This window comes from Mauremys mutica, chromosome 4 (assembly GCF_020497125.1).
Source record: "Mauremys mutica isolate MM-2020 ecotype Southern chromosome 4, ASM2049712v1, whole genome shotgun sequence".
NCBI lineage: Eukaryota > Metazoa > Chordata > Testudines > Geoemydidae > Mauremys > Mauremys mutica.
Window position 1 is genome coordinate 104,195,726 of NC_059075.1, and position 21,083 is coordinate 104,216,808.

Below are 21,083 nucleotides of genomic sequence, written 5' to 3' on the forward strand. Positions count from 1 at the left end.
TCTTTCAAATCCACTTCTTTTTGCAATACTTTCTACCTTGTTCTACTCTTCACTTCTTTGCTTCATCTGCACCCTCTTTTTTTGTCTAATTTATCTCACATTGTAATCCCTTTGGGGCTGAGAATGTATCTTACTCAATATTTTAAAGGCATTATATAACTGTAGGGTGCTATGTAAATCATCAACTGTGGGTACCCCTTTTAAAAAAAATATAGAAATATTAATTTAAAGTATCTGGTATTAGCAAACAAGGCCATTCTTCTTTTGGGAATTAAGGTACAAGTCTATCTGACCAATTTTCCTAATTACAGGATTCATTTTACAAAGCTGTTCTTGCCAAGTAAAAAGCTTGAATTTTACCTGAGTAGGTCAGCTGTATAGTCTTAGAAGGTTCTAACCCTAACATCCTGAGATAATAGGTTGTACAAACACATGGTAAGAAACAGTCGCTGCCACTAAGAACTTGCAATCTAAATAGACAAGACCCAGAGAGTGGGGTAATGATCCCCATTTTATATGTGGGGAAATAAGGCAGATGGTATGTCTACACTGCAATTAGACACCTGTGGCTGGCCTATGCCAGCTGACTCGGACTCATGGGGCTCAGGCTCAAGGGCTATTTCACTGCAAGGTAGACATTCGGGCTTAGTCTGCAGCCTGAGCTCTGGAACCCCCTGCCCCCTCACAGGGTCCCACAGCCTGGGCTCCAGCATGAGCCTGAATATCTACACTGCAGTTAAACAGCCCCCGAGCCCAAGCCTTGTGAGCCTGAATCATCTGGCACGGGCCAGCAGTGGGTTTTTAATTGCAGTGTAGACATACCCAGAGAGATGAAATTACTTGCTTAAGATCACACAGGAAATCTGTAGCAGAGCTGGGAACTGAACCCAGTCCAGCGCCTTAACCACAAGACCATCTTTCCTCTCTAGTCTTCCTCTTTCTAAACTCATTTCTTCTTTGTTCACATTTTCTCACATCTTTGTCTATTGGTTCATCCATTTGCTGAATGCCCAAAATTCCTGCTGCTGAGTTACAGGGAGTTGCGTGAGAGTAACATGCCTGATTTTGCAGACCTCGTGGGCATTTAAGTAAGCAGCGATTAATGAAATGCACAGTGTCTGTTTAGAGAGAAGTCCTGTGCATTGTTTAAGGGAAATAGGAAGGATGTTCCATTTTACAAGACAATAATCTAATTCTGAGGGAATAAATTATAAGTAACAGCCAAGTAGTGAAAGTAATTAGTGAACCATATTACAGTCAGGGACAGTGAATCAGCCCTTCTATGAATACAAGTGAACTAGTACTCTATTAATAAAATACTTTCCCCCATGCCTTCCCAACTTAATGTTCCCTACTTGGAAAACTCCAAATGCCATCCAAATCTTATCCCTATCTTTAAGCCCTATAAAGACAAATATGTGTTTTTGTAGCTGTTAAACATAATGATCAGATACTACAATTCTGTTATGTATTCTGTAATATTGAGAAAAGAAAGAAGGGGTTTTCAATTTACATATAACATACCTAATATTTTTCAAAACAAGACAGAATACATTTATGAATGTGGCACTCCAATTTGTGCTATTAAAGCTGTATCCCTATTGTGTTCCCACTCTGCAACACAATTTAGACAGCAACCAAATTTGGCCTGATTAGTTTCCTATGGACCTTATAGTCCTACTGGCATCATCAGTTTTTCTATGGATTTCAGTAGACTTTGGATCAAGCCCTATAAAGCCCAGTTCCTCTAGGAACTATTTGCAAATTTAGGGCCTGACCCTATAATCTAATCTGTGTAGATGGCACCCTGAACCTGGGTGGAGCTCCACTGGGACTCTGCATGGGCATAAAGGTCCATTCATGGGGATCCTAATGCAGAACTGGGGCTTTATTTATTTCACGAGGGATTAAATTAGATTGGTTTGGTAAATTTATCAGTGAAAGATACTTCTTTCAGTTACTTTTCTGGTACACCCATTCTAAAACTTATCATAAGCTTAAAATTTTTTACATGGTTCCCAAATAATTTGTTCACACTAAGGACTGTAAAGATATATTACTTCATATCCATGTTGCAATGTAGGGGTTTGATTCTTAAGTAAATGAATAATTTCAAACATCTCCTCTTTATGTGCTCATCTGCATAAAATCATCATCATTATCTAGCCTCACTCTGTCAACCTATGCTGTCACAATTAAAATTGAAAGTAGGACAACAGTCTAAGATCTACCAATGATAAATTTTTAAAGATCTCCTCTCTGTATACTCATCTGCACAAATTCTTTTCTTCAGCTATCTCAATAGAATGCAGTAGTGATAGCAAAACAAAACCAACCCCTCCCACCCCCGCTCCCATCACTGACAGGAAAGTGATCTAGCAATTTGATTATCTTTTGGTCTATTAACTGTTTAGAATCCAATTTTCAAAAAAGTCTCTTGACTATCAATGATAATTGGGTACCTAACTCCCTTAGGCTCCTTTGAAATCCAAAGCCTCAATGCTTTATTAATTATGATGATTATTACTACTAGTCAAGTATTTCCAGATGCCTCCCATGGGATCTGTGTGCTAGGTACTGCACAAAAACATAATGTAAGATCCCTTTGGGGATGGGATTATGTATAAAATGGCTAACTAGCTGCACTACATTCTCAGTGATTTAACAGAGGGAATGTGGAAACAGTGTTGCATTATTAAACACTGCATTATACAATATGAAAAAAAAATCACTGTGACTGAATTTCTTCTATCACTGTAACCAGCTGGCAGTGTTTGTGTGAAACAACCCATCTTGCTAACAGATGTCTAGCCTGTCAGGAAAAAGGGATCTGCTGACTCACCAAAGCAGGTGGCTCATTACCTGAGATGGGTCTAAGGGATGTAGAAAGGTTATCTAGAGTGTGGGCACAGCAGTCCTGGGAGAGTAAACCTAGGGGCAGCCAGCCTCGGGAGAACATTTGAACTCATTTTTATATTATTATCTCTGTTGTTTGTTTTACCAATTAATCCAACCTCAGGAAGAGAGAGGAGTTTGTGCTTTACATACTGTGTGGACTACATTTGTAGGGCAGGTAAGCAATAGTGCCTGATTCTAATTACATACATTTTAATATGATTATCAGTGAAATAAAGGCTCTGGACCAAATCCTGCCTTTGGGCTTGGCTACACTTACAAGTTGCAGCACTGGTGGAGGCTTTCCAGCGCTGCAATTACACCCCGTCCACACTTGCAGGGCACAACCAGCGCTGCAACTCCCTGGTTGCAGCGCTGGCTGAAAACCCATCCCGGCAGGGGTATAAGGAGTGCAGCGCTGGTGATCCAGCGCTGCTCAGCAGGTGTGGACACTCACCAGCGCTTTAATTGTCCTCCAGGGAATAAGGAGGTATCCCAGAATTCCTGTTCAGCCACTCTGCTCATCAGTTTGCACTCTACTGCTCTTGCCTCAGGTGACCCGCCCTTTAAATGCCCCGGGAATTTTAAAAATCTCCTTCCTGTTTGCTGCAGCCAGGTGTGGAGTGCAATCAGTTAATCTTTCCAGGTGACCATGCCTCCACGTGGCAAACGAGCCCCAGCATGGAGCAATGGCGAGCTGATGGACCTCATCAGTGTTTGGGGTGAGGAATCTGTGCAGGCACAGCTGCGCTCCGGCCGTAGGAATTACGATATCTTTGAGCAGATATCAAGGGCCATGCTGGATAGGGGTCATGATCGGGACGCACTACAATGCAGGGTGAAAGTTAAAGAGCTGCAGAGTGCCTATTACAAAGCCTGAGAGGGGAATCGATGATCCGGAGCTGCCCCCACGACCTGCCGTTTTTACAGGGAGATGGACGAGATACTTGGGGGTGACCCCACTGCCAATCCCAGGATAATGATGGACACTTCTGAGCAGGCTGGGGGACAGGAGGAGGAGGCGGCGGGGGGGGGGGAGAGGAAACCGCGAGTGAAGCTCCTGGGATGGGGGAAGACACCCCAGAGTCCCTGGAGGCATGCAGCCAGGAGCTCTTCTCAAGCCAGGAGGAAAGTACCCAATCGCAGCAGCCAGCAGTTGCAGAAGGACAAGCAGAGGAGCGGGTTACCGGTAAGCGGCTTTTATTTTCTGGGTGGAAATGTTTCTGGAGAGGAAGGGGGGTTATGGCTGCATGCATGCCAGCCTCTAGATGTGGAATAGCCCGTTGATGTGGTCTATCACGTCGCGGTAATCTGCTTCAGTTATCTCAGCAAAAGTTTCATCCAGAGCGTGGGCAATATGCCTGTGCAGGTTTATAGGCAGAGCCACTGTGTCCCTTGTCCCAGTGACGGTGACGCGTCCGCGCCACTCTGCTGCCAGTGGTGGGGGGACCATTTCTGAACACAGGCACGCCGCATAGGGTCCCGGGCGGAATCCACATTGCTCTAGAAGAGCCTCCCGCTGTTCCCTAGTGACTCGCAGTAGGGAGACATCTTCCAGGATTAACTCCTGTGAAAAATGTTGGGAGACTCTTTAGTGAAGAGATAGGGAGATAAGATCACCCCTGCAGCTGCATCTTCACTCAACCCCTCTAGCACTCCAGATTACCCGAAGCAACCAGCTCCCCTCTATCAATCAAGCCCCACTTCTCCCTATATAAGCACCCCTTACTCACCATTTTGTGGCTTCTGTTGTGTTATGCGTGTGGTAAAAGAATGCTAAAGTGAGAACTCCCTCAGTGTAACAATTCATGTCTGGAGATAGTGGATACAATGCTGCCCGTGTTAAATGTTGTCATTTCTGTGTTTCTACAGTGACCTTGACTACTGGACTGCCCAGATGTTCAACATCACAGAGGCTTCAAAATTTGAGAAAAAATCCCCGAAAGAGCAAAGAGGACATGCTGAAAACTGTTCTTCATCACTCTGCTACAGAGAGAAAAGAATTGAAGGAGTGGAGAGAGAAGGAAAGCATGATCCGCCAGAGACATTGGCATAGAAACGCTGTGGCAAAGAGGAAAAGCACAAACCAGCTGCTAGAGATCCTGTCGCGCCAAGCGGACTCTCTCCAGGCTATCGTAGCCATGCAGGCAGAGCAGTCCCGTGCTGCCCCACAGCCCCCCCCCCCGTCCCAAAGCTTTTTGCCTTGTGCCCCAATGTCAGCTCAAACCACCTTTCCCCAGCATCCATGTTCTTACCACCACCAGCTGCCTCCAACACCTGTACGTTCACCAACCAGCCCTGATACCTACCACCCTTACCCTCTGCATTCAACCCCCATCACCATGCAGTATATGCACCCTGAAGTGCAGGATTCATTAAACAGCAATCCAGACAGGACATATGCAAACTTGTGACTGTACAGTTCACCAACCCACACCCCTGCCCTCTTGTGTTCATGAAATGTTGTGTGTCTGTCTGTCTGTCAAGGAAGTTTTTTTCTTTTCAATAAAACAATTCTTGGCTTTGAAAACAGTCTTTATTATAGCAGATAGTGAAAGATACCTTAGCCCAGTAAAGAAAGAGGCACTGCAAATCATATTATTATTATGGATAATAGAATAACAGTGTAAGCAGTGCAATTCACTCCCATGCAAGGCAGCAAAACATTACTGTTGGCTTTCAGCCTCAAATTCTTCCCTCAAGGCATCCCTAATCCTTGTAGCCCTGTGCTGGGCCTCTCTATTAGCCCTGCTCTCTGGCTGTGCATATTCAGCCTCCAGGACTTGAACCTCGGTGGTCCATGCCTCACTGAATGTTTCACCCTTCCCTTCACAAATATTATGGAGGGTACAGCAAGCGCATATAACCGCGGGGATGCTGCTTTCCCCCAAGTCTAGCTTCCCATACAGACATCTCCAGCGGGCTTTTAAACGCCCAAAAGCACACTCCACAGTCATTCTGCACCGGCTCAGCCTGTAGTTGAACCGGTCCTTGCTCCTGTCAAGCTTCCCTGTATAGGGTTTCATGAGCCAAGGCAGTAACGGGTACGCGGGGTCTCCAAGGATCACAGTGGGCATTTCGACATCCCCTACTGTGATCTTCCTGTCTGGGAAAAAAGTCCCTGCCTGCATCTTCCTGAACAGGCCACTGTTCCGAAAGATGCGTGCATCATGCACCTTTCCAGGCCAGCCTGTGTAAATGTCAATGAAACGCCTGCGGTGATCCACAAGCGCCTGGAGAACCATAGAGAAATACCCCTTACGATTAACGTACTCTGATGCCAGGTGGGGGGGGGGGCAGAATAGGAATATGCATCCCATCTATCGCCCCTCCACAGTTAGGGAAACCCATTTGTGCAAAGCCATCCACAATGTCCTGCACGCTCCCCAGAGTCACGGTCTTTCTTAGCAGGATGCGATTAATTGCCTTGCAAACTTGCATCAAAACGATTCCCACGGTCGACTTTCCCACACCAAACTGGTTCCCGACCGACCGGTAGCTGTCTGGAGTTGCCAGCTTCCAGATTGCAATAGCCACCCGCTTTTCCACCGTCAGGGCAGCTCTCAATCTTGTGTCCTTGCGCCGCAGAGTGGGGGCGAGCTCAGCACACAGTCCCATGAAAGTGGCTTTTCTCATACGAAAGTTCTGCAGCCATTGCTCGTCATCCCAGACTTCCATGACGATGTGATCCCACCACTCAGTGCTTGTTTCCCGAGCCCAAAAGCGGCGTTCAACGGTGCTGAGCATTTCTGTGAATGCCACAAGCACTTTGGTGTCACACGCGGCAGGAGAATCGATATCAATATCATCGTCAGACTCCTCACTGTCACTTTGGAGCTGAAGGAATAGCTCGACTGCCAAACGTGTTGTGCTGGCGACACTCATCAGCACAGTCCTCAGCAGCTCGGGCTCCATTTGCCACAGAAATCGCGATTCACACAGAGAGTCAAACAGAAAGACACTCACAATGGCGCCAAACGCTGCTGGAAAGAGTGAATGCTGGGATGTGAAGCGATGCACCACGGGGCGCTGGCAAACAGGAAGCGGAATGACCCGCACACTTCCTTCCCCTTCCCACAATACTCAGCGCCAAAATGGGACGAGGTGCTCTGTGGGATAGCTGCCCACAATGCACCTCTCAATACAGCGCTGGAAAGTGCTGCAAGTGTGGCCACACTGCAGCGCTGGTAGCTGTCAGTGTGGCCACACTCCAGCGCTGGCCCTACACAGCTGCATGACCAGCGCTGTAACTCCCAGCGCTGCAACTTGTAAGTGTAGCCAAGCCCTTTGTTCACATCTGTACAGCCCCACTGCCTTTAATAGGTTTGCACAGATGCAACTGAGTAGGATTTGACCCTAATAGATGGGAATTGAATTTAGCAAACAAACAAACAAACAAACAAACAAAAACCCTATACCTACTGTACACTTAAGACCTGATCCTGTAGTATGAAGAACATTCAAGGGAGTGGGAGAGCTGCAAGCATATGTTGAGCAAGCCCAGGATGTCGCATTGCCTTTCTCCACTGATCCTGCATGAGCACCTCCTCTGAAATGTATTTCCCCTACTCACCCTACTAAATCACTGGATAACTTTGGGCAGGAACATACCCTACATTCCAAAGTCTCACTGGCAGTTTGTCAAATAAAGAGTCTATAGGCATCATACAGAGAGAGATCATTGTGGCATATATAATATATATGTAGGGAACACAGTGCATGGAGTTGTGAACCAATCTCAGCAAAGCCTCTCTCTCTGTGCTCCAGGCTAGTCAGAGATGAAGAAAAGCAGGTTCTTTGATCAAATTTCAGAATAATTTAAAATAAACAAAAGTGTTATCCTAGCTGCTATCCATTTCTGGTGCTCTGGAAAAAAACACCTCTATTTAGTGCAGGTCTTGGCTTGGCCATCAGAAAGAAAATAATTTCAGCCTTTAAGATGATACTGAATAAAATATTACAGTGATTGCTGAGCTCTTTCTAGACATCACGGATGGACAGTACTAAGAGTAAGGCAGAGCTCCAGACAGTCTATGGATTTTCTCCCAAGGTGCATACTGTTGAAAATTCCCCACTGACATTAATTAGGACGGCAGGATCCAGTAAGTAGCATGGAGGATTGAGCTTTGCCATATGTTATTATGGCATCCAGACTATTGCTCACCCCTTTGGGTTTGTGTGCGTCTTTAATTGTACTTCTGCCAGGGACCTTCAAGATGTTCAGCTTTTAGAACACTAACTAGATGTTACCCACCCTTCCTCCCAACCACCCCTTACACACTTTTAAAAGACACAATTGCATCATCTGACCATTTTACAAAGGCCATGGAAAAACAGGTGTAATAAATGAGGCCCCCACAACTGCATCCCATTGTAAACAGAACTCACCATGGAATTATATAGGGAATCAAGCTTAAAAATGAATGGGATATGGATTTGAGTTATTGCTAGCAAAGGATCAAGATGGCAGTTTAAAGCACTTAACTCCTACAAACTTCCCTCTCCATCCTCTGTACTTCCTGCTTTCCTCTCTGATCTCCAGTACCATTAAAAACAAAAGTTAGGTAGTTTGTTACAGATTTCTTTCTCCCTCCCTAGAGTGACCAGATGTCCCGCTTTTATAGGGACAGTCCCTATATTTGGGGCTTTGTCTTATATAGAGTCCTATTACCCCTACCCCCATCCCAATTTTTCACACTTGCTGTCTGGTCACCCTACTCCTCCCACAACAATGGAGCGTATGTAGGAGAAAATCTATTTTAATGTGATGCTGAACAGTACAACCTACTCCATGTGCTGCTTGTGAGTGTCATGTGGCTCCACTGCTGAGATCTGACTTCAGGTTGTGTACACAAAAGGGCTAAACAAATAAATGAAATAGAGGATGATATATATTTAAGCCATATTTAAAAAAATAAGAAACTAGTAATTTTAGATGCCCAACTTGAGATACCTTAAAAGGGCTAGGGATGGTATCCCTAGCCTCTGTATTGCCAGAAGCTGGGAAATGGGCAAGGGATGGATCACTTGATGATTACCTATTGTGTTCATTCCCTGGCATTGGTCACTGTTGGAAAACAGGATACTGGCCCTTTGGTCTGACCAGTATGGCTGTTTTTATGTTCTTTTTTCCCCTCCATAGGGGAGGGTGCTTAGACACCTTTCCGGCACCTCAAGTTGGGCATCCACATTTTTGAGGAAACCAAAATTGCTAGTCACATCTAAAAAATCTTGGTCTGTGTTTTTGGCCTTTACTTTAACCAGCAAATCAACCTTTCCATGGGTTTCAATGCTGACTTGACTGTTGCTTCACTTCTTTTCAGGTAGGTGGCGCGTTACTTCCCTTAGTGCTATTCTAATGATGAAGAAACACTGGGTACGTCTACACTACGGGACTATTCCGAATTTGCATAAACCGGTTTTGTAAAACAGATTGTATAAAATCGAGTGCGCGCGGCCACACTAAACACATTAAATCGGTGGTGTGCGTCCACGGTCCGAGGCTAGCATCGACTTCTGGAGCGTTGCACTGTGGGTAGCTATTCCGTAGCTATCCCATAGTTCCCGCAGCCTCCCCCGCCCCTTGGAATTTCCGGGTTGAGATCCCAGTGCCTGATGGGGCAAAAATCATTGTCGCGGGTGGTTCTGGGTAAATGTCGTCAGTCACTCCTTCCTCTGGGAAAGCAACGGCAGACAAGCATTTCGCGGCTTTTTTCCCTGGATTGCCCTGGCAGATGCCATAGAATGGCAATCATGGAGCCTGTTTTGCCTTTTGTGACTGTCACCGTATGTGTACTAGATGCCGCTGACAGAGGCGATTCAGCAGCGCTACACAGCAGCATGCTTTTGCTTTTGCATGACAGCAGAGATGGTTACCAGCCATACTGTACCATCTACCAATCCATAAATTGGTAAAAAGATGATCATGGTTACCAGTCCTTTTGCACTGCACCATCTGTTGCTGTCATAAGTGCCCCTGGCTGCTCTTAGCCAGGGGCGCAAAAGCCAAAATTGGGAATGACTCCCTGAGTCAATCCCTCCTTTTTGGTATCTAAAAATAGAATCAGTCCTGTCTAGAATTTGGGCAAGTGTACTAGAGAACCACTGTATCATAGAACCAGAGAGCACAGCTGCTCTGTGTCAGATCCAGCAGAAATTATGAGCTGTATGCTATTCACAGGGGGTGCTCCTGCAACAACCCCACCTGTTGATTCCATTCTTCCCCCAGCCTTCCTGGGCTACCGTAGCATTGTCCCCCCACTTGTGTGATGAAGTAATAAAGAATGCAGGAATAAGACACAGTGACTTGTTAGTGAGAAATGAGTGGAAGGCAGCCTCCAGCTGCTATGATAGTCCAGACAGGACATTAAGAAGTGTGGAGGAGAGGAGCCCAGCATCGCGCTGCTAGTCCAGGGGCAATTGACTCTTTTCTTTACACATGAAGGGTGGGGGCTGATGGAGCTCAGCCCCCTGTTGCTATGATGAGGACGGTTACCAGCCATACTGCACCATCTACCAGGAAAAATTAGGGCCAGGCGCCCTTGATCGACCTAACGGATGCTAGTCGGCATGGTTACCAGTCCTTTTGCACTGCCCCATGTGCCAATAGGCTGATGATGACGATGGATATCAGTCTTACTGCACCATCAGCCACCCATGGCGGGGGGAGGGGGGGAGCAAGGATGTTGGTGTTGAGTGCTGCAGCATCACGTCTATCTGCAGCATTCAGTAAAGATAGGGTGACATGTAAAAGAGTCAAGAGAGGATTGTTTTCCCTTTCACTTCTCGGGGTGGGTGGGGGGGATGCGTAAATTGCCGAGCTATGCCCTGACCCACCGTGGACACTGTTTTTGACCCTAGAAGCATTTGGAGCTCAGCCAAGAATGCAAATGCTTTTCGGATACTGCAGGAACTGTGGGATAGCTTGAGTCCTCCAGTCCATGAGCGTCCATTTGATTCTTTGGCTTTCCGTTACGCTTGTCACACAGCAGTGCGCTGAGTCCCTGCTATGGCGTCTGTCTGGAGATTTTTTAAAAATGATTTTGAATTTCGTCTTCTGTAACGGAGCGCTGATAGAACAGATTTGCCTGCCCTTACTGCGATCACATCCGCATGGTCCATGCTGGAGCTCTTTTTTTATTTTGATTTCAGACTGCATCGCCACCCGTGCTGATCGGAGCTCCACGCTGGGCAAACAGGAAATATTCAAAAGTTCGCGGGGCTTTTCCTGTCTACCTGGCCACTGCATCCGAGTTCAGATTGCTGTCCAGAGCGGTCAGTGGTGCACTGTGGGATACCGCCCGGAGGCCAATACTGTCGATTTGCGGCCACACTAAACCTAATCCGATATGGTAATACCGATACTAGCGCTACTCCTCTCGTTAGGGAGGAGTACAGAAACCGGTTTAAAGAGCCCTTTATATCGATATAAAGGGCCTCTCAGTGTGGACGGGTGTGGCGTTAAATCGGTTTTACGCTCCTAAAACCGGTTTAAACGCCTAGTGTAGACCAGGCTACTGAATGTGCTCTTCCGTCAGTTCACAGTGCACCTTTCTATTAGAGTCCTGGTTAGAAAAACCTGCTCCAAGGATTTGCAGCTGATACCTAACTGTGTTATTGAAATTACAAGGGACTCTCAGATTTTCAGTAACCCTGAAACATTGCTATAATGAAATGTAATTTTAGATAGAAAAAATCTGCCACAACAAAAGAAGAACTTGCTAAGATTAAATGAAAATTGAAATAGCTACTGAGCTGCATTCTGGGGAAGTGCCATCTCAGATGGATTTTTTCTGTAATATTTTCAAGACTCACGGGAAGTCACCAATTGACAATTTGCCTCCTATGATATAGAAAAAGGGTAATTCACAGCCCCAGACAGCTCATATTAACATCTCTATTAAAGAAGAAGAAATCCTTCTCCTACTACTTTTTTGCATTATAACAGACTAACTCCAGTGGAAATAGCGCATCTGTTCCTGGCATGGAAGAAGCAAAATGCATTAAAAAAAATACCTGTGAAACACAATCATAGTAATCAGATACACAAAATGCAAGCTCTTCAGCATGAAAACCATGTTGTGGAAAAAAGTGTAAAGAATTAGAACTCACAGAGACCTTGCTGAGACAATGTGTAGGAGTGCACTCCTACTTTTATGCTTTCAGCCATAGCAGGGGGCCAGGAAATGTGTAAATACGTAGTGAGCACTTTCAAACCTCTTGTAGTCTGAGATTAATTTATCACACCTACACCTTTTCCAAGTGGGATTTCTTTGAAATCCACTGCTATACTTCATATAATGCACCCTACAGTAGTGTCTTTTCTGTAGCTACTTAGAGTTTGCATGTACCCTCGTTTTCACAGTAAGATACACAGTATTATTGTAACACTTGGGCCTTTTACAATACTTCCTCTTCAAAAGATCTGAAAGCAGTTTACAAAGGAGAATTTTACTGACAAGGAAACTGAGGCACAGAGAGGTTAAAATGCTGAAGGTCGTTGTCAGAACCACTTTCCCCCCGATTCCTCCCACATTTCAGACCGCACCCACTTTTATATTGTTTAAAGCACTTTTAGATGCTTTATAGTTTTATATTACGCATTACACTAAGTAAGCTGGTTTAGTTAGCACCTGGGCTTTTGAGACTGCAACTCTCTTCTACTACCTAAGGTAAAAAAGCACATGGCCCAAATTCATCCGAGAAAATTCCAGAGTCAACACTATGCACCTCACAGAAGTTGAATGTGTTGGAAAGCTTAGGTTGCATAAAAATAGCATATATCATTTAAACTGAAGTTTGATAATCGGAACCAGTAGAACAAAACATAGCTTAATTTTATCCGATAAGCAAACAAAAACCTAGCCGAATGAGTGTATGGAGTTACTGCCAGAACCTGTCAGACCTTAGTTACAGAATTAACAGATAACACAAGAGCAACATATTCACACATCCACAGCTTTCTGTATTGTGGAACATACCTATTAATAACTTTGGAAAATTTGATGTTTCGATGTTATGGTAGTAAACAACAGATGTGATGGCTGCCAAGAATGCCATACCAGCTGGCATGTACAGGTGCAAATGACGGGATTCTGAAACCCTTAAAAATAAAAATAAAAAATTATATATACACATACATACACAGCCACTCACCCCTAAACAAAGCTTAATCATATATTTAAGTATACACTGGTTTAATTGTCAGTTATTCACCTCTCTTGTTACTTACCATTAGACTTGGCAGAATTTGAGTCTTTTTTAAGAATTGACAGATAATTAAAATGTTTAAAGCATTTTTTATTTTTAACCATTTACCCACCATTTACATTTTAACCACAATTGTGCAAAATTATGGGCTTAACACATTTTTTTTTTATCCATTTAAATTTTCACAGTTGTGGGAAATTATGTAAGAAGGTCAGACAATTATTTAATAGATTCAAAAAGTTAAAACTTCATAACCATTAAAACACATTGTCAAAAATCATGTCAAAATATACAATGCAAATATCCTTAAATCCCCAAACTCTAAAAAGTTCAAAAGCAGCATTTTTCTTACTTTGCTTATGAGAAAATGTCAATGATCATCTATAGAAATATTTTGTGTCAGGTTGTGTGTGTACAGTGAAATTGTACAAATTCTAGCTCATTCCATTTTCAACAATTACAATCAACAATCAAACAAACCAACCCACCCAAATAATCAGGGAATTACAATATGCCTTGAAGACAAAGTCCTGCATTGCAGGTAAGGCAGAATTGCCCTGAGGGTGCAGTTTACTCTTCAATGCCTGGTCAGCCATTTCTGCCGGCTGGCGGATAGTTGGATGAACTATAACCCCATTTCCTCTTTTCCCCATAAGGTAGTAAGGACAAAGCAGCCCCTCTGCTCCCCAGAAATCAAAGGCTACAATTCAGCCTGGCTCGTTTCTGAGCCACTCAAAGTGAGGGTGGGGACATGCAGGGTGAGAAGTCTGTGAACAATCCAGGAGTGGGAGAGTCAGGAGAATGTATACCTTCATCCCCCAGCCTAATGGAAAAGCCAGTCGAGAATGAATGTTTCTCTGGCTCCCTCTGCCCCTCCCTTATATAGGGAATCGAGAGGCAGTGGAGGGTATGCATATGGGGTAGAGGTGGGGTGGAAAGAGCTGCACTGTCAGAGAGCTGAAAGTGCTACAGAAGTCGCTGGAGCTGAGTGCGCAAAGGATCTGTCCTCCAAGAGATTACTCAGGGCATGGGGGTCGAACCACTGCTCATTCCTTGGGTCTGCGCATGGGGAATGCAAATCCTGCCCCCAAAGGGATAATCGGGGGAAATCCCCACACATTGACATAAGTGAGGTCACATGGGCAACCTTTGCCCTAAATGCTTTGATTAATTACAAGTAACCGCTATTGGTAACAGGAAGACTTATATGTGGATACCTTAATGTCACTAAATTTATAAATAAGGGCAGATTTTTATACAACAGAGTAGAATTCCAACAGTGAGAAGCCAATATTTTAGGGATCACATATTTTTACACAGATTTCCGCAGAGTTCTTCTGTCATTCCATGTTTTAATAGATAATGCTGTAGGGAGTAGGAGGTATTTTGCTATAACTCACAAACAGAAGCAAGCTACAGGAATTCTACTATATAAGCATATCACTAAGCCATTTTTACAACACAGTAGCACGGGTCTATTGCTGGTTGCCAAAGCCTTTGACAGCCCGACTACTATCAAGAAGGCTTTTAACAGCAAGACTTGTTTTGATTTTAGGAAGATGATGAGTCTCTTCGCTACAGGAACAAAATCTGTTTTTATTCACAGAACAACTTGCTAAGCTGCCGAGTGCTCCAGAGACGTGATTGTGGGCTGGCAGTCCTCCAGTATAGTTAGAACTTTGACTCTCATAAGGATGCACTTATTATTCAATGGCAGTGTTCTGGGCCAGTTTAAGAATAACCTTAAAGAGGGCAACATTCTGCTTCAAGTCCCCACATCCTTATAATTAAAAACTAAAATCAGTATTAGAAAAGCTCTAAAATGTCTTTTGGGTGCTGAGGGATTTCCTATTTAATGTATACTTACGAGGAGATAAAATATATAATAAAATAATAATAAAAATGGGCAAAACTAATACAGAGAGATATAATTCAGTTAAACTAGGGTTACTGCTTTGCAATCCATGATGTTTATACATATATACTCTCAGCCTCTTAGGGTAAAGAAAACAAAATAACTAGTGGTACCATAAAGTACTCTTGGGATTCATACGACTTGCTTTATTCAGAAAATTTCTCTCATATTTTATTACATATGTTTATTACATAAACTCTTATGCCAAATTTCAGGTCATAGGTAAAGGAATGGTAGAATTAAATAAGAATATATATGCTAGTATATTAGTCTACTCCTAACCTTATTCCCAATGAATGGATAAAGTCAAACACACATTGATTTCAACTGGAACAGAACCAGTTTATGTTTCATTCTGTTTATATTTCAACTTTAGTAAACAGGATTTGGTCCCATCATAGTAATATGAGTAGCTCCACTCAACGCAAGAAGGCAATAGGTTTGATTCTTTTCTCTCACACACTGGTGGCACATCAGTAGTTACTCTGTGGAGGTCAATGGAGTTACTCCAGTGTAAAACGTGTGAGAAGAGAATCAGGTCCAATGAGCCTTTGAGGAAGGCAAACAGAACTTGGCTCATGGAGGAATATTTCTGACCTAATCCTGTACATGGGAGTTTTGTCTGAGCAAGGACTGTGGGATCAGGTCCTTAGATGTTTCATTAAAACATCACCATCTGCTTGAATTGTCAAGATATAGCTAAGATTATCCTTTGGAATGATAGTGTCATTAAATTTAACTAAAAATGATTCAGGGCCAGGCCATTTTTGTGTGTGCACATACTTGGCAAGGTCTATGGAATTTCTGATACAAAGTATGTAGGTTAATCACCATGAACACAGATTACATGTTTATAACAAGCCAAATGGCTTAGATGAAAATTTAGACAGGGGAGTAGTACTTACATAGAAACCCTTCAAAGATAGTTGGTGTTATCAAGAAGAACTATGCATCCACTTACCCATCTGACACTATGCCCTCTGCTATTTCACACACCAGCACAAACAAAAGGATGAAAGTCAAGATCCAACGTAAATTGTGGCCGGGAAAATGAAGCCAAGTGCTATGATGTATATGAACTTTGGAACTCTGACTTCCCCATCCTAAATGTAAAAGCAGAATCATCATGAGGATTTTTATAAACAACCATAACCCCACACGAGAAAATGTTCTAAACTAAAAATGTTGACCTCTTTTCTCTCTTTCATATTTAAAAGCAATAACTGAGTTGGAAAATGTTACAAGTGAGGACTCTCACTGTGTAACTATACTGTAAAAACGTGACATTGGGACTGATCCTACATTCCTGGTGCACTAAACACTTCCGAGACCTACAGTGGGTGTTTTAGTTGTAAAAAAAAGTACAGCATAGGGCCCAAGTACGAAGGGAAAAAAACAGTGACACATTTAGACCCTGATCCTATAAACACTTGCATGTTTATAACTTTATTCAAATGAATCAACCCACTTAAATCAATGAGACTACTCATGCAAGTAAATTTATGCATATATTTAAGTATTTGCAAGATTGGAGACCATGTAAGAACTTTATTATGGAATATAAGCCAAAAAGCACACAGAATATATAACAATCTTCCAGTAAATTTAATAATGTGATTCCAAATAATCTCAAACAATATTTATAACCAATATATATTTATAACCAACTTATAACTTTTTAAAAAATCCAGTATTTTTACTATAATAAAATCCTGTGCAATCAATTTTATCAATATAATTTAGAAAAAAAAGCATAAATTTCACAAAGTAATTCTTTTTTTTTTGACAGGCATCTTTGCTCACAAATACCATTGCTTAATTTAAAAAATTAAAGCAGTAATATTTAGTTCTTAAGAAAGTTAAATACTAGAGCATAGCATGGCATTTATGCTGCCCAGATTTCTGCTTAACAGCTCCTCAAATGACTGCTTTGAGCTTTCGTGAGCAAAGGACGCCCATTTTGACACATTATGTTGTGGTTTTGTGTTGTGGACAAACATCCCCCAGGAATCAGACTGACTCGTGTAACTTATAAATTTATGCAGAATTGGAACTCCTAGTTTCAGTAATGAAGAAGTGTATTAAACCGCTAGGCCACCTACTGGTAGCCTCAATATAATGTCTGGTAGTGAATTCATGCTAATATAGCTTAACTTTCAGTAAGTGGTTGTATTATTTGACAATATCAAATCAACTTGCTCCAAAACAGTAGCTTTCTGATTTTAGCAATAAACTTGTTCTGTTATTTCCTCAGCTTGCAAAGCTCATAGAGCAAAATCCTGAAGTCCTTATGCAGTTTCTACTCAATCTGTACATGGGGAAAACTTCCACTAACTTAATGGACTTGAAGAGGAGTTTTGCCTGCATAAAGGAAGTCAGTTCTTGTAGTCCATATGGTTTTCCAAAGTCCCCTTATCACAGGCAAATCTGAGCTACATGTGTTAATGGAAGCATTCACTCTTACTAATTTATATAAAATAATAAGATTATAATAGTTGGGGGAAATGATAGCTTGATTGATAGGTCATCCTAAAGTATGCATCTAGTCAGTATTACTTTAAACATTTAACATTTTAGCTGTCTATTAACATTTAAACAGTTTAGTCCAGAGGCAACAAATGATTATATTGGTACAGACAGCTTGATTAGTTACACTGTTTATACTGTGGTACCTCAGGATTCTCTGATGCATTGGCAGAATATGGCTAAACTGTCCTTAATGAACATTTAAGGGTGTCCCTTTCTGTCAATTAAACTGTGTTAACATTAGTAGCTTGAGTGAACATGCTGAATAAACTCAAGTGACACAGGATTTTCAGAAAAGCTCAGCAAGACCCAAGCCCTACATCTTCTGAAGTAATGGACATGCTACCTTTGACTGCAATAGGAGCCCTTAGGCTGAGTGCTTCTGAAAATCGCGTGTGTAGGATTTTCCCATCAAGAAACTCGCTCTCCCCTTCTCCTGCCAATCTGGAATGAGCGACTGCAAACCACCCGCTCAGAGGCGACTGGAAACAATGTCAGGCTCCTCCATCAAATGCATGCAGTCGCGATCTTTGCCCCTGACCCATGTGCCAGCGGATCAGGCCCCAGGCTAGCGCTTTGTAACCCAGGAGCGAGCGGTGGGCTCCTGGGGAATGCCCCGAGGCACAGTGCAGCGGGTGGATACATCCAGAAAGGCAAGGTGCAAGGTGAAGAGACAGATGCTATGGCTGAAGCAAGCAAGAAAGCAAAGGCTCCCTGCCTGGAGATCTGGAGCAGACTAGGCAGGCTGCAGAGCTAGGGTACCGGCGAGAAAATCATAAATATCCCCCCCGCCCCCGCGCACAACAGAGCAGCCCAAACGGGCCGTGCAGCCGCACTCACCTATGAAGAGGATAGGGAAGGTGATGAAGAGCAGGAAGACGTGCGGCACCACGTTGAGCGCGTCCACAAAGCAGCCGTTGTTGAGCACCCCTTTCTCCACGTTGTAGGCGGCCGAGTTATTCTCATTGCCACAGAACGCCAGGGACATGGTGGAGGAGCTGGGACGCTGCGCGCAGCGCGCAGGGGAGGGGGGCGCATCCACACACACATAGACGGGCGCGGCGCTGAAGGCAGCGGGGTTGGCCTCCCTCCCCGGCATTACCTGCGGGACATGGTGCGGAGCCCCGGGCCCCGGGGCAGAGCGCGCGCCGAGCGAGGCATGGGAGGGGCCGCGGGGGCCGCCAGCAGCTGCGCCCCAGAGGCGCGCGCGGGTCACCGTGCCGGAGAGGCGCCCTTCGCTCCGCAGCCCTTCAGACCGGCTGCCCAGTCCTAGGCCAGCAGGCGGGAGGCTGCCGGGCCCGCTCCTGGGAGGCTGCCTCGCTCCCCCGGCTGCTAGGATGGGAGCAGCTGCAGGACGAGCAGGCTGGAGACTACGGGAACATCTGGCAGCAGCATCGCAGACAGAGACACTAGAGGAGGCTTCGCCCTGGTGGCCGCTCCTCGCGCGCCTCAGCCGCTGTTACTGCTGCGTGAGTGCAGCGGCAGCTCCGGCCTTAAAGGAGCCGCCTTCCTTCCCCTCCTCTGCCAAGGAGGCAAAGGCAGCAGCCTCGCCTCATCTGCACCCCCCCCCCCCCGCGCACTCTCCAGGGCAGGCCTGGGGTCTGTGGGAAAACGGGCCTGGGTTTGCTTTGTAAACATTTTGCATGCCTGTGCTTGGGCTCTCTGGGGGAAATCTTTCAAGTCCTCTCTGCCCCAGCCCAGAACTGTTGGCCAAAGAAAGCCCAGATTTCCTCTGGAAAAGGACAAAGAGCCCAGGAGAGATCATCCCCACCCCCACCCAGCACTCTCAGACCCATCCTCCCCCAGGCACTCAGATCATATGGGGAAATTGCTACTCATCCCCAATCTCAAGCTGAGAAAGTCAATGTACAGGGCAGGCAGGTGCTGTACCCAGCCTTTTTATTCAGGTTCTTATACTGCCCTCATCATCATGTTACTCCATCTCTTTCCAGTGGTGCATTAAGTGATGTGGTTCTTTCTCACATCCTCTTCCCAGGTGTCTCTCACGGTCTCCTCCCCCCAACCAGCTCTGCCCATGCAAGTGACTGCCTGCACACTAGCTGTTGTAATTCTGGGCACGTCCTGGAATAATACCAAAATGGATCCTGCTTTGGGGCTCTGGATGGATGTCCATTGGATATTAGGTAGAAATTACTATTGTAATTACATTTGTGTTTCACAATGGCCTTGAAATTGAAGCTTGCTCCCCAGCCTTGAAAGATTAATGCATGATTGGAGTGGTTAGTGCTGCCCTGAATTAAAGTAGTAAGAGCTTGTGGGGTTCAGAATGAGATCTCATGGAATCTAGATTATCTCATGGGATTTTCCATGGAAATCCCTGAGCTATTTCACTGTAAACCTCACAGCCCTCCACTATTTTTCAATTGTCAGCACATTTGTAAATAAGTATCAAAGATCAACTTTTCACATTTTTAGCTTGAAGCAAAAATGTGAGACAACTTCCAAGTTTTCAGAACAGCATTTCTTTTGTCATGAAATAAACTTATTTTAAAAAGGAAAGATGGTGTGTTGTGGAGGCTAATGGTGGAAGTTTCAGAGGTGGCTAGAGGAAGGATACTAATTTCCCATGAAAATTAGTCATCCAAATCCCCTAAGTGGCTTTGAAAATTGCTGCCTAACATCCTGTATTTATTATCAGGAGACCACATATAGCAGCAGTGTAAGCATCCTCCTGGTGGCCTGATATTATTGCTCATGCCTTTCCTGGAGGGATCACTTTTAGGGATGGGAGACTTCTAGGGGTAGGGAGACAAAAGACCTGTTTCTCCACTACTTTGTACAGTCATTTATACCCATGCAAAGTGCAGGTAAGACACTGCCAAATCAGAATGGGAGCATTTAAATCCAGTTTGATAGCATAAGGTGCAAGGCAGTGGAGGACCTGTACCAGAGTCTGCATTCAAGAGTTAGTTTCTTTGTTGAAATGTCCAATCAAGTTGTAAATGAATGCTAACTGAGATGGTGAATTTTGCTCTCTTTCATTGCCCCCACTCCACAAACCCTAGATAGATCAAGTTATTTCTCCTACAATCTGGAAAGAATGATTTCATTTTTGTAATTTCTACTTGAGGCAATCAATTACTATGGTGATAGAGATACGTAGATAGGGGGAAAGATTTGTTTTATTTTTTTTTAATGATGTGTGTGTCACCCAGGATAATATATCTCAACCCTTTACCAAGTTTTTATAATAATGAAAACTAGAGTGGGTCCAATGGTCCAAAGAGAATAATGTGAAACTAAAAGTGCCTGTACATGGGAGGAGGAAGAGGAGAGCTAAGAAGGAAGAACAAATGGAAAAAGCTAAAATGATTAAAGTGTTGTTATAGCTGTGTTGGTCCCAGAATATGAAAGGGACAAGATGAGGGAGGTAATATCTTTTATTAGACCAACTTCTGTTGGTGAAAGAGAAAAGCTTTTGAGCTGTGGAGCTTGAATGCTTGTCTCTCTCACCAACAGAAGTTGGTCCAATAAACAATATTACCTCCCCTACCTGGTTTCTCTCAAAAGGATTAAA

The 21,083-nt window shown here is 44.0% G+C and overlaps 1 protein-coding gene across 1 annotated transcript in view; it reads right to left on the bottom strand.

Annotated features, from left to right (window-relative positions):
- Nucleotides 1–18,929, bottom strand: part of ABCC8 (ATP binding cassette subfamily C member 8) — a 140,402-nt gene extending 121,473 nt beyond the window's left edge. The window contains exons 1-3 of the mRNA XM_045017170.1: nt 18,386–18,929; nt 15,981–16,122; nt 12,876–12,997 (exon numbers count right to left, since the gene is read on the bottom strand). Coding sequence (XP_044873105.1) covers nt 12,876–12,997; nt 15,981–16,122; nt 18,386–18,644 — 523 coding nt within the window. The 5' untranslated portion in view covers nt 18,645–18,929. The remainder of the gene's footprint in view (nt 1–12,875; nt 12,998–15,980; nt 16,123–18,385) is intronic.
- Between the last annotated feature and the right edge of the window lie 2,154 nt (nt 18,930–21,083).